The following is a 13,026-nucleotide window of genomic DNA, read 5'->3' as shown; positions in this document are numbered from 1 at the left end:
AGAGTCTGAGTCTACCGGGCTTATATGCTGATCAGTGAAATTGTACTTCAGAGGATGAAGAACAAGTAGACAGTCGACCAAGAACATGCATTTGGGATGGGGAGGTAAGTCTGAAACAGGCTTTATGTTTGGCTTACGAAAGGAGGCAGCGCCTAAAACGTGTTTTGCTGTCAGATAATGTGTGATGTGCGTTCGGTATCAGTTGAGAATGTGCTGTGACTGTCACAGGAATAATGTGCCCATCCAGTTACTTTATGTAACTGCAACATCAGGTCAATCTCACAAATATCTACCACCCATGCTGACAGGCTAAGGTCATGTTTGGCTGTGAATTCTCTCCTAGAAGAGACATTTGTTACGAGACATCTAATATCTTCATGATTGCATACAGCAAAATCCTTACATCTGCCACTACAGCACCTAATGAATTAACAAGCAATCAAGAACCTAACCTAAAGAAAGCACTCTGATTTGGTGTCCTTAACAGGCTGTTATATAGAGTCAACAAGTGCACCACTCCAGCATGCCTGAGCCATAAACCACCATTCTCATCTTCACCGACAACTGCAGACAGGCACCAAGCACAGGTTTGAGCACAGGCTGCATAGGTAGTTTTGGACTAACAGCTCAAATTCTAACTTAAAAGGGAGACTGAAGGAATGGGGGAGAATGAAGCTGGCCTGTTCATGCAGCAATACTAGTATTTTCAGTGCTATTAACCTCACATGGCAGAGGCTGGGTCCTTAGTTCTAATTACAGACCTGTCCCCATACTTGAAACACAGGGCTGAAAACAATGCTGCTCAAATGGACAAAACCGAACAAAAGCTGTAGGATCCCAAGGGCAGATGCAGTGCAGCACAAACTGCCTGTGATAAACCTGGCTGAACCATTGCAACAGGTGTTCAGAAGTCAGCTAGCTACCAAAGCCCTGATACTGGCTGTTCAGGTGCAACGGAGATGGATGGCACTGTAACATCAGTGGGACCAATGCAGAGGATGAATATTCCTGCTCTCCTCCACTACCACAGCTGCATCTCTGCACAGGGTTGTACCTAGAAACAGGGCAGTAATAAGCTGTCAGCTCGGCAATAATCAACCAGAGGGAGGGAAGAAAGGAATGAGGAAAGTGGTGGTGGGGGGGGAGAAAGGAATGCATTAGAGTTGTAGCAGCATATCATTTATTACGTGTTAGGGAAGCGTCAGTGAAAATTATGGCAAAATAAAGTCCTTCAGTCTGGTGCCAGCTGGATTGTTACAAAACGTGTTTGTTCTTCATTGCCACCAAAATCTATTCACATGATGTCTGAGGCTGATGAGAAAATCTCAAGCAACTTAACAAGAGCCCACATTTTACTCATTCTAATAACTTCTTGTATTTCCATATGTCCTCAGCACTGGGAAAACCCAACAAAATAAAATGCTCTTAACAGTAACAAAGTAAATACACAGGAGGTCAACAGGCTTAGTCTAGAGGGCCACAGATACCTCTCTAGAGAGCTGCTCCTCTGTAGCCTGGCCTTCTTCCCCCTCGTTTGGTAGAGATTCATCAGATTCTGCAGGAGCCTTCAGCAGAGAGAAGATGCCATTAACAAAAAAAAAAAAAAAAAAGCCAGTGAAACAGGAAGAAATACTTTGCACTGCAGCCACTTTCCAACCACCAATAGCCAGAACCAGACTGCAAATCACAGAAATGCATTGATAATATATGCTTGAGTATGACAAACATGATAGAGACACTCCATTTCTTTGCTCTTTGTTATTACACAGTACCTTGTGCCATTTTCATCTTAACTGCCTAAAATCATGCAGTAAAACTTTTCTTCCCCATTAAGTAACTACAGATGACATTCTGAATATCTACAGCACAGAAGCAATGCAGTCCTCCCATTTAGACTCAGGCTATCATAATTACAACGGGCAACGTCTGAACTGTATTTATCACTCTTGCAGGGAAGTGTTATGGACCACACTCACAGTCCTGTTTTTAAAGCCTGGGGAAGTTGCTGCTCTTGAAACCAGCTGCCAGGCAGCAAGGCTCTGCCCTGTCCCACGGGCAGCACAAGGTATCACAGTGGGCAAAACACAAGCAGCAAAAAGGAAAGGTGGAGGGACGTCACTGAGACCTTGAACTAAAACCTGTGACTGAGAGCCTTTCGTTGGGAAAACAGGGGGGACAACACTGGAGTGCAAAAAGTGTCATTGGTTGGTTTTTTTTTTTTTAAGTACCTTCATCCTACTGAATGTAAGAACTTGTCATATGCTGGGTTATTTCTCACTTACTTTGGGACAGCTACCAAGCAGAAAGAAAAATTATTCTTACTTCGCACTTACCACGGCATTACGAAACTGAACAGAGAGTTGGACACATGTGTTTGCTTACCTCTCCCAAGTCACCATCTGCAAGACCCTCTTTATTCAGAGTGGATGCAATCTAGAAAGCAAACAAGATTTAAGTCCCATTTTATTTTAGAGAGGCAGACCTCTCACTGATGTCTCCGACTCCAAAATTGGCACATGTAGCTAATATGTTGCTTGCAGAACAGTTAACATGATACTAAAGCTATTTCCTTTCCCAGCCTGGCGCTGGATTTACTTGCTAAGTCTCTTGGCACCCCAAGCTCTGATGGCATCAGAGGCATAGCTGCTCTATGCCTTTAACCTTTCAATTGTTAACTCAAAGGCCTCAAACCTCACTAGAGCTACTGGAAACCACAGTAATAAAAACAGTATCAGAGCACGCAGGAAAAAACCCTCTGTCTGCTCTGGTTAGGGAAAATGAAGGAGTGACAATCCTTGTGGAGAAGGGAGCCTGTCAGGGAGCTGTGGTTTCAAGCACAGCCGGCATATGGCTGCGGGCTAGGTATGGAAGGTATCTTCCAAGGTATGGAAGAGTTAAAATGCCTGGCTTTTTTTTTTTGCTTTGCAAAGCAAATCATGACTCCAGATTCAATCAGGGCCTTTAAAAATGCCAATTTAATGTATAGTTTAGAATACATGCAGAAAGTATTTTAGTTCAGCACCTGGGAGCCTGAGGTCCCTAATGCTGCTAACATTATGCATTGCTTTTAGTATTGCAGGCTTTATTTTACCCTTGTAGGCTGGTTTTCACAAAAAGCTGAGCTCAAATTACTAGAGGTAGTTTTCTCTTTCATTTTTAATCATTAGTTTACAATAGAAAGAATAAATCCAGGACTCGAATGGCATATGAGAATCACAAGTTTTAAGAAGACAAAAACCAAAACACCATGTTCTTAACAGCTTATTCCAAGAAGCTGAAGTCTCTGACCCTTTTTTGCTTTCCTTACCCTACCAGTAAGATGAAAAACAAGTTGTGGTTTAGTAAGTTTATCATCTGGGTATCACATATTTTCAGACGAGCTGTCCTGTATTGCTTCTCGACACTAAAATACATGGATTCAACTTCAACATAGAATGCTTTGTTGAGAAACAGCTACCTGAAAACATGGCCTTGCAACTCCCCACATCTGTTCCTCAAATACTGAAATAATGCGGTAGGCCCAGCATTTCAGGTCACTCAACTCAGCTACGCCTGTTTTCCCAGCTTCTCCCCATGCCCGGAGCGTACCAAACCCAGAGAAACAGCAGCAGTGGGCTGCAGTCTGCATGAGGCCACTCCACAGGACCCCTGCTAAATTTCAACCGGATTTTCTAATTGAGATCTGCTTTACAAAAACAGGATTCCCCTTGCTGTGCTTGCCTTTGATTCAAGCAATAAAAATTTAGAAGCTGAGGACAGACTGCTAGCAAAACCATTATTTTTTTCTGTAATCATAATAAGTTTGCCATGGAGGCCATTTCATTCGTAACCATAATGACGTTTTTATGGAGCCACTCTTTGAAATTAAAAATTAGTTTGATACAATGAAAATGAGTCAAATGTTCACATCGATTGAATCAGAACTGAAGAAATACTAGACAGTTCCTGGGTACAGCACTGAAAGCAACAAAGAGCCAAAATGCACAGCAGGTACCCCCTATAACACTAAAATAAGAATCTTCTTCCAACTTGGAAAAAAACTCTATACTTCAGATGTGCAAGTTGCTTCCTGGTAATAGAAATTTTGCTTTCCAAACGTAACCAGGTTTGATCTTTGTTTTGGGGGGTTTTTGTGCAGCGGTGTTTTTTTGTTAGTTTTTGGGTTTTTTTGGTTGGTTGGTTGGTTTGGTTTTTTTAAAATGAATGGTGTCCCCACAAAAAAACCCCATATTTAAACAGAGGCTCTGGCACCATGGGTAACAGCTATATTATGGCTATTAGGAGAGCTGCAGCACTGACAAATACTATCTGCTGGGAAACACAGCAAAAATAACGTTGTATAAAATTGTTTATTGTATTGTATAGCCTGTGGATACTGGTAATTGCTCTTCCAGTCCCACAGGTAAATGAGTACTTCAACCATCCACGGCGTCGTCAGCATCTTAGCCTGTGCTCTGTGGATACATCCACCAGTAAAGCATTTAACACAAGCACAGCTTCCAGGCACATTTACCTTCTTCCTCAGATCATCTTTCCTGTATCCCAAGAGCTCAAGGTACTTAACGCGTGAATCTTCTTCAAAGTTCACCTTTAAAAAACAAAAGTTAAGAATACATCGCAATTCACAATTTTTCATTTTCTCTCTCACTGGCTTTTTACTTGACTGGCACAAATTACCCAGTGAGAGCTACTGACTCTTCTTTACCAGACTGAGTAATAAAGAGAACTGGAAAGGCATTCAGTCACTTGGGCATCTGAGCAGGTAGGCAAGGCTTCAGTCTGCTTCCTGTAAGTGAACAATCTACTTATCTGCTTCACTTGGAAACCTCTAAATGTTCATGGTCAGTAGTGAAATGCACATCTAAAACTGTCCAAAAGCTTTATCCCTTCTCACCAGCTCCCTGTACAAAGATGTACTGATGGGGGATGTCAAAAAATACAAGATACCTGCCCTCAAGCCTTGGCTTCTGCCACAATTTCACATGAATCCCGCAAACATCCCTGGCCCTGAGGACCCTCTCTCTTCTGGTGGACCACCTCCAACAACAGGGCTTATGGGCACTATTTCCACAGCTTACACTTTTGGTTCCCAGAAACTCTTCTGCTAAAACACCATAATGTGCACCATTGTGCAACCATTTCTGCACTGGCTTTCCAAGTCAGTGGGGAACTCCTAAATTACTGTTATCCTGTTACCTTTAAGAAAGCCCACACATTTTTCTCAAAGTCAGCCTGGGCCATGTCGATTTTCTTCTGGCAGTAGCTGACAAAGCCTTCGGACTGCACAGCCTCCTGCAGCTGGTTCGAGCGGGCAAGGAACTCCTTCTCCGTAACAACCTGGCTTACGTAGACATAGTGACACTGCTGCTGCTGCTCGATGCCTGGCTGCTGCTGAGACTTGGCATTCTCAAATGTAACCAGCTTGCCTCCAAACTGGAATTGAAGCACACATGCAGTATGTAAATATACAAGGATACACTGGAGCGTATGTGAAAAAGTATGCACAGACACATATGTATGCATATGATTTTATAGAGTGTATACATGCTTATTGCCCAATAGACAAACATTCCTGACATCAACTCATTGATTTTTTTTTTCCACCACTCCATATTTCTTTGCATGTAAGGAGCTTGCTGGATAAGCAGGTGCACATTTATTAAGATTTATGAACACAAGTACTCCTGTGCCTGTTCTTCCTCAGGCAAAAGACTGATGAGAAACTGAGAACTGGAGCTGTGGGTCTGTACAGTGCCCAGCATAAACAGAGTACCTCATAATATTGCAACGTAATTACCAAAAAAACCTATGCATCATTAAATAAATGCTCAAGCACGGTGTCTACCCTGCTCTTGACAGGCTGTTTACCAGTTAAAAAACCTACAGAGAGGTGGGCAGTAAGTTGTGTAATCACTTGGAGAGCAGCAAAAGCAACAGAAGAAAAAAAAAATTAGAGGGGGCTTATAATATTATTTCATTGTATAGCTCAAATTTAATTTACACAGACCAGTCCAATAAGTGACAAAGTCAGCATTACAAAAAGCAAAAAGCTTAGCCAAGAAAAAGACTGACAGCTGACTCCTGGAAAACCAGGATGAATAAGGGAATAAACACCATTACAAAATGACACATCGATCAGCGTCTAGGGAAAAGTCGCTTCTCTTTTATGGGAGAAAATGGCATTTAATTTGTGCATCAGATCATGAATAAGCATGCATACAATCCTAAAAACCAAGCAGTATTTTGGCAAAGAAATCCATTTCAAGCGGACAGGCTTCAGCAGATCTGTAAGAAATGGTCCATGGGTCTAGAAAAATAAACCAAAGGTGGAGCCAAAGAGCAGACAACTCCACTCTCACAAAAAGCAAGGCTTTGCCACCCTCTCACCTGGCTCCTCTGCAAATCAACCAGCCATGGAGGAGCCTAGCTGTGTGCTGCTACAGCAACTCCTGCTACCTTGATCTAACCTGAGTATTCTCCACCATACTGGCTCACATAATAGCTTCAAACTGCACTCAAGTCTCAGATATACGCCCAGTTTGGTCCCATCCCCCCCTCCCAATGTATATTTGTTTACTCCAAAGCAAGCACTGCACATAAATAAAAGCAAAGCCCTAGCCCTAAACCAGAGAGAAGTAAATGCATGTTTCTCCTTTTTTTCTTTTTCCCCAAGCATTTTTGTCACTTTTGCTTGCTTGCTGTCCTAAGCGCCCAGTCTGGAAGCTGCTGCAAGCATCTCCCACCACGACTACAAACAGGGGAAGTTCTCCCAAGGTGGAGCATAATGTCGAAATCCCCTCTTCCTAAAGCGTTTTGCAGGTGCCACCACACTATGTCCCTTCCCTGGCTGGCCAACTGTCTTGCCTCCTGCTTACCGAGAACGATGCTCCCACAGGTCTCCGGATCCATTTGGGTGGTTTCTTTAGGGGCAAAACGACACACTGGGGGGTGGTCTGCTGGGGAAGCTGCAGGGGCGGGAGGGGCTGTCCCATACCAAATGGATCGAGGTTCCCAAAAGACGATGAAAGCTTCAATAACAAAAGGGAAAACCCAAAAGTCACATATTTATATCACATATAAAGTCACATATAAATCAGATATAAAGTAAACAGTAGCATTTATTTGCACCAGATTGGCACTCCTGCAAGCAGGGCTGCAGACAGCCACTGAAGACTTCACATGAGCTCGTGTTTCCCCTCCTCCCACTTTCTGTCCATATTCTTAGCTGAACATTTCTCAATACCTGGTCAACTTGCTTCTGCCTCAAGCCATCCGTGCTGCCTCCCATGATGGAGTAAACACTGATCCGCCCATCGAATGAAGCTGCAGACAAGACAGCAGGATTCCTGGGACACCACTGGATATCAAAGCACCACTGTGTGTTTGTGGGCAACTCGTACAGCACCTGGGAAGCAAAAACAAGTCCAACAAATTAGGGCTTTTATGAAGCACCAGGTCCAACAGCAAACAATTTTCCTGCCTGCCCTGAGACTGGTCTGCTCTTCTTGCTCCCCTGCAGCGTCCATGTCACCCACCAACAGTGGGCAAACCCTGACAATTGGCAAACAGGAGATTATCACACACCACGGCTTAATGTCTTTCTCCTGCCATTAAATCTTCTGTTTAATCCACACAGGACAAACTATGCAGGCAGGGTATTGTCTGTGCTTTCCCACTGCAAGTTGTGAGCTGCTGCTGATATTCATGCCTGCTCATTCAGAGCTAATCTGGGTATCTCCACGCACTACATAGAGACATGTCCAGGCTCCAAAGTAAGTCTGTTTTGCAAGAAAACTGCAACAGTTAAAACCTGCACTCTGGGTATACATCCTCTCCTGCCCTGGAACAGACAAGCCCACTACCACAGCAGACATTTAACCATGGACTAGGAGAAACTCAAAGAGCAAAATGTGAACTGCCTCGTTGTCTCCCAGAAAACTGGTTTTTATTTTTAATAAAAACAGGTAGTATAATTTATCCCCATGTAAAGCCTTCCTAACAGCACAGAATCCAGCTCAGGCAATTCATTTACCACCCCACAGCTTTTGCACTTTTGGTCCAATGCCTGAATTTTAGAAACACTTCTCTGTCCTCCAGGATTATTGCCCATTGCAGGCAAGGAGCCCTCCAGTGTGCCTGAAGCCATTCTCCTGGTCTAGGGGCAAACACTCAAGTTGGCTCAAAAAAGGATCTGCAATCCCCGCAGGCCCAAAAGAGCACAGTGGGAACACATTCAAGTGGCTCTCTCTGATCTGCTGTTGTAGTAACTTACAAAATCCCTCTGGTCTGGATAAAAGTTCTTACGCTTACAGAAGGAAAAAGGCAATTGCAACAGCAATCCAACCACATCGGGCCCAAACCAAAAGAGCAGGAAGCAAATACTTAGTTTAAGTGGGGCCATTTCTATCCCTTATAATGAGCAGGGACCTTACCACTTAACAGGAGGGAAGCTGTAAGGACAAACATGTAATATCAGCAATACCAGGAAGGAATTCTGCACCAGCAGAACAAGCTCAGAAGGCACATATACCAAACACAAGTACCCAGGACAGGGAGAAACATCCCACAGAAGTACCATTCCTAGGAATGCAAGCACACCAACACCTGCTTTGCATATGCCACTGTGCCACCTCCGAACAGAGAGCTTTTTTTAAGTGATGTGCGTACAATACCTCGCCCGTGTTAGGGTTGGAGCAGAGAATTTTAGCATCCTTCCCACAGCTAAGGAGCAGCTCCGAATCCGCCATACTCCAAGCAATGGCCAATATACCCCTGCATGAAAAGTCACAACCAAAAAAAGTTTAACGTAAATGCAAAATTGTGATAAATAAAGCGTATTTGTAAGTTGAGTTTCTACGTTAGCTGAGCGTTCCACCTCAAAATACCCTCCCCACTCCTTTGTCTTACAAGAGGAGAAAATTTTCAATCGGCACTGTATTTATTGAAATACATGCTTTCTATTTTCTGCATGAAGAGGTATAAAGGTGCAGCCACTGTATCTGAAAATTGAATACAACGGTCATGTGGGAGAATGTGGACACCAATGTAACAAAATGGTTTGCTTGCCTGCAGTATCAGTAACATACAGTGTGCAAACCTGTAGGTAAGGTCAGTGACTACAAAGTTTGTCAGCTTCTTTTTATTAGGAGGAGATTCAAGTCAGCAGAACCACTTGCAGCAGTTTTGGTAGAAGCTGCAACACAGACTTAATGCTGTTCTCTTTCCTTAAATCAAGCGCTGGTTTTGGGCAATAAGGAAAGTTTCACTAACAACTGAGGAGGGATGAAAATTTAACAAAAGCTTTCATTGTACCCAAATTTAAGGCATTTAGGGGACTGAGGGGCAGAGAGACTGTGCACATCCACATGTGAGGATGTGCCTAGGTATGCCTTCAGTCCATTATTCAGGCAAAATCAACTATTAACTCTTTGCACCTCAGCTTCCTCTTCTTGAAAAGCATAGAAACAAAGCAGCAACTTCAGTGTTTCAACAGGATGGTGGTTTTTTTATTCTGGAGCCTGTTCCCTTCAAACCAGGGCCCCCCAAAAGGCAAGCCTTTCAGGACACACGATTGGCTAGTCATCAAGCCAGCATATAATGCTGCCTACTGCTGGAATCACCACCTCCAACTAAGTGAGCCTTCACAGGGAACTGCGCAAGAAATGGGATGTACAAACTGGTACACGGTCACCAACAGTGCAAACACCATGGAGCAGCAGGCTACGTAATACTCGTACCTTGTATGACTTTCTAGAACACGAAGCGGTGAGGAGGCAAATCTTAGGTCCCACATCTGAATCACAGGCAACCTGTCATCCTCCGAGGCCAAAACCATCTGGGTAGCAACATCAGGGTGCCATGCCAGGCCTGAGCAGTGCATCTGAGGGACAACAGTGAGCCACAGCATAAAATAACTAAGCAGCACTAAAGGACAAAAGACAACTAGCCTAAATATGTCTACATGCATGGCAAAACACTGTTGTGAGGGAATTTGCAGCTGTGTTTCTGGGCATTATTTCTGACTGCATTCAGATCACGATACTCTCCTCATTTCTGAGTGAGGAAATGAGTTAGTTTGCAGCTAGTTTCACAAGGTCGTCTTAAAGACATGACACTGTGCTGTCCTGTTCACAATCCTACGTTTTAAAGTAAGAAAACTGTGAAGTCCTCAGCACAAATCTTTTTCTCTAATATTTTTATTGATATTTAATAAAAGGCAATTTTAGGCAGAGGTTATTGTCATGTGAACATTTTATCACTACACTACAGTCACATGATGAAGACAGTCTACCCTGCTGCTGTTATGTTGGTCAACAAACACAAAGCATTGAGAGTTACAGTTTACCAGAATAAGAGTGCAGACCAAGCAGCTACTTCAGGAGAACCCATTTGTAAATTTTATTTTGAACTCTTGCTACATCTTCAAAGTTTGTTATAGCAACATTCCATTTTGCCTTTCCCAAGCTTGCCTTTCCCAAGCTCAGCTGCAGCCTGCTCCCATTTCCACATCCAGACCAGCAGAAGCGCAGGCCCCAGCTCCATCAGTCATCAGTGTCCTGCCAGGGCTCAGCCCTTATGCTCATCCCACCTGTGATGCCAAGGAGGAAGCCCTCTCTGCCTGAGCACTAAGTCATGACATCACCTTCTCTGTGAGATTAAATGTGCTCACCCAGAGCATATCAGCTGCAGCCTCATCTCTCCAGCAGGCCAAACATGTCATTTCTGAGTAGCTGAATAAAAACCTTTCTGTGGCAGCCCCAAACAGATCAGTAATGGCTTTCTCCAAATTAACTTAACACTCTGATAGGAAATCTGAGTGCCTTGCCTTGCGTCAATCTGCATCTGCGTATTTTTGTTCAGGCAAACAAAACACACAATGGACAATCCCTCTGCATACACACAGCCTTTTAAGAGAAAGCACTAGATATTTAGCATGTTGTACAAAACTAGGCCAGCCACCAGTATCCTTAAGTCATATAAGAAGGGGTGCTATGACCTGTTCCCACATGCCAAGAGGCACCCCACAAGCACCCATGCAAGAGCTAACTCACCCGGTTATTGTGGTCACTGACTTTGATGATGGGTTCGTTCTTCCTGAGATCCCACACAGTAGCTCGGCCGCTAGGGCTGGCAGATGCCAGGATGTGCTGGACTTGCCTGTTCCATGCGATACAGCTGATGTCCTCGAGAGGCTGTCACACATACGGGGATCTTTAACCAAGGTAAGCACCCTCCAAAACGCCCACATGATAATAAACAACTCAGACTAAACAAAGTATCCAAACCTGGAGTTTAAACTAAAAGTCCTTAAACTGAAGATTATTTCTCATCCCATTTCTCCCTTTGTTGTCACCAAATTACCATGCAGTAATAAATCCATTTTCCAGTAACCACAAACTTCTTGTGCAACAGCTACAGAAACATACATGCATTCAAACAACTTCCTACCATTCTTCTCGCTCCTTCACAAGGCACAAAGTACAAACAGCTATTGTTTTTCCTTGTAGATCTTCCTTAAGAGACATAGGCTAAATGCTGGCCCTTAAGTATAGCAATTAAGCATTCCCTGAAACCCATGAGGGTAACTGACAAACCTACTGCCTCATCTTCTGACTTCTCAGTAGATGCTTTTTATCTTCCTCATGAACATGGACAACTTGTCTACCAGGATTTCCAGGTCCCTCTCTGCAGAGCTGCTCTCCAGCAGGTCAGTCCCTAACCTGTACTGGTGTGTGGGGTTACTCCTCCCTAAGTGCAGGACCCTAAACTTGCCCCTGTTGAACTTCATTAGGTTTCCCTTTGCCCAACTCTCCGGCCTGTCCAGGTCTCACTGACTGGCAGCACAAGCCTCCTGGTGTGTCAGTCACTCCTCCCAGTTTTGTGTCATCAGCAAACTTGCTGAGGGTACACTCTGTCCTTTCATCCAGGTCATTGATGAATATATTGAACAGAACTGGACCCAGTACTGGGAAACACCCCTAGTTACAGGCCTCCAACTACACCCTGTGCTACAACCGTCTGAGCTCTGTCATTCAGCCAGCTCTCAATCCACCTCACTGTCCGCTCATCTAACCCACACTTCCTAAGCTTACCTATGAGGATCTCAACTTAAGTGACATGCATATTTTTCATTAGTCTGATCAGCAGTATTTAACAAATACAAATCTGGTACCTGCGTCTTCACTCCTGGTGTCATTGGTGTAGCAAAATTGTTCAAGTCCCAGATATAGATTTCAGATTCATTAGCACCAGAAGCCACCAGATTGGTCTGTAAGACACATTAATAGATGTTAAGAGTATTTTCAGCATCAGCTTTCAGACTTAGCTGCTGGGAGGCATCAAATCTATAGGACTGTGCAAATTTCTCCTATCAGCTCCCTGCGGATGGCAGGGGGGTTGGAACTAGATGATCTTTAAGGTCCCTTCCAACCCTAACGATTCTATATGATTCTATAATATAGCCTTTGGTTCACACAGAGCAGTTTAGGGAAAAAAGCAAGGTTTTTTGAGATTGTAGGTAAGACTGAGTTAATGAAAAAAATAAAATCAATACACTGCACTAGACTGGCATGCCAAGACCAATATTCCCGTTTTGTGGAGTGCTCCTCCACTGCATGACAAACACCTGTGAGGAGGCTGCAGGGGCGCAGCCATGGACAGGTAAGCGTAAAGCAGTGACGCTTCTGGGAGGGGGCAGACAAGGAAGCAGCGCTGCCACAGAGCTTTGCTCTGGACAGACCGCCATGAAGTGTGGCATGTGTGCCTCCAGCAGTGGACAGCAGCCCGCCCACAGCGAGTGCAATGATCCAGAGGAATCCCGCGTCTGGGATGCAAAAGTCCAGGCAGGGCAACACGAGCCGAGGGCACTGAGCACCCTTTGATCACATTCCGTGGCTGGTGACAAGCAAGTCCCGACTTCATAACAGGCAGAAAGGGAAAGGAAGCGATTCAGAGAGGACACAATGAACACAGGGCAGCCTTGCTGAAGGCAAGTGTTCAGGCACAGAACTGCTATTTAGGAAACAA

The 13,026-nt window shown here is 44.1% G+C and overlaps 1 protein-coding gene across 11 annotated transcripts in view; it reads right to left on the bottom strand.

Annotated features, from left to right (window-relative positions):
- The window catches only part of SEC31A (SEC31 homolog A, COPII coat complex component), a 44,447-nt gene that overhangs the window by 26,006 nt on the left and 5,415 nt on the right, over nucleotides 1-13,026 (bottom strand). For all 11 annotated transcript variants that reach the window (XM_074589195.1, XM_074589186.1, XM_074589187.1 and 8 more), the window contains exons 5-14: nucleotides 12,173-12,268; nucleotides 11,052-11,192; nucleotides 9,738-9,880; nucleotides 8,673-8,772; nucleotides 7,244-7,405; nucleotides 6,876-7,028; nucleotides 5,197-5,433; nucleotides 4,514-4,588; nucleotides 2,383-2,433; nucleotides 1,488-1,565 (exon numbers count right to left, since the gene is read on the bottom strand). In XM_074589195.1, the coding sequence (XP_074445296.1) occupies nucleotides 1,488-1,565; nucleotides 2,383-2,433; nucleotides 4,514-4,588; nucleotides 5,197-5,433; nucleotides 6,876-7,028; nucleotides 7,244-7,405; nucleotides 8,673-8,772; nucleotides 9,738-9,880; nucleotides 11,052-11,192; nucleotides 12,173-12,268 (1,236 nt within the window). The remainder of the gene's footprint in view (nucleotides 1-1,487; nucleotides 1,566-2,382; nucleotides 2,434-4,513; nucleotides 4,589-5,196; nucleotides 5,434-6,875; nucleotides 7,029-7,243; nucleotides 7,406-8,672; nucleotides 8,773-9,737; nucleotides 9,881-11,051; nucleotides 11,193-12,172; nucleotides 12,269-13,026) is intronic.

Source organism: Larus michahellis, chromosome 5 (assembly GCF_964199755.1).
Source record: "Larus michahellis chromosome 5, bLarMic1.1, whole genome shotgun sequence".
Classification (NCBI taxonomy): Eukaryota; Metazoa; Chordata; class Aves; order Charadriiformes; family Laridae; genus Larus; species Larus michahellis.
Note: the sequence above shows the minus strand (reverse complement) of the source record. Positions and strands in the feature narration are given on the sequence as shown.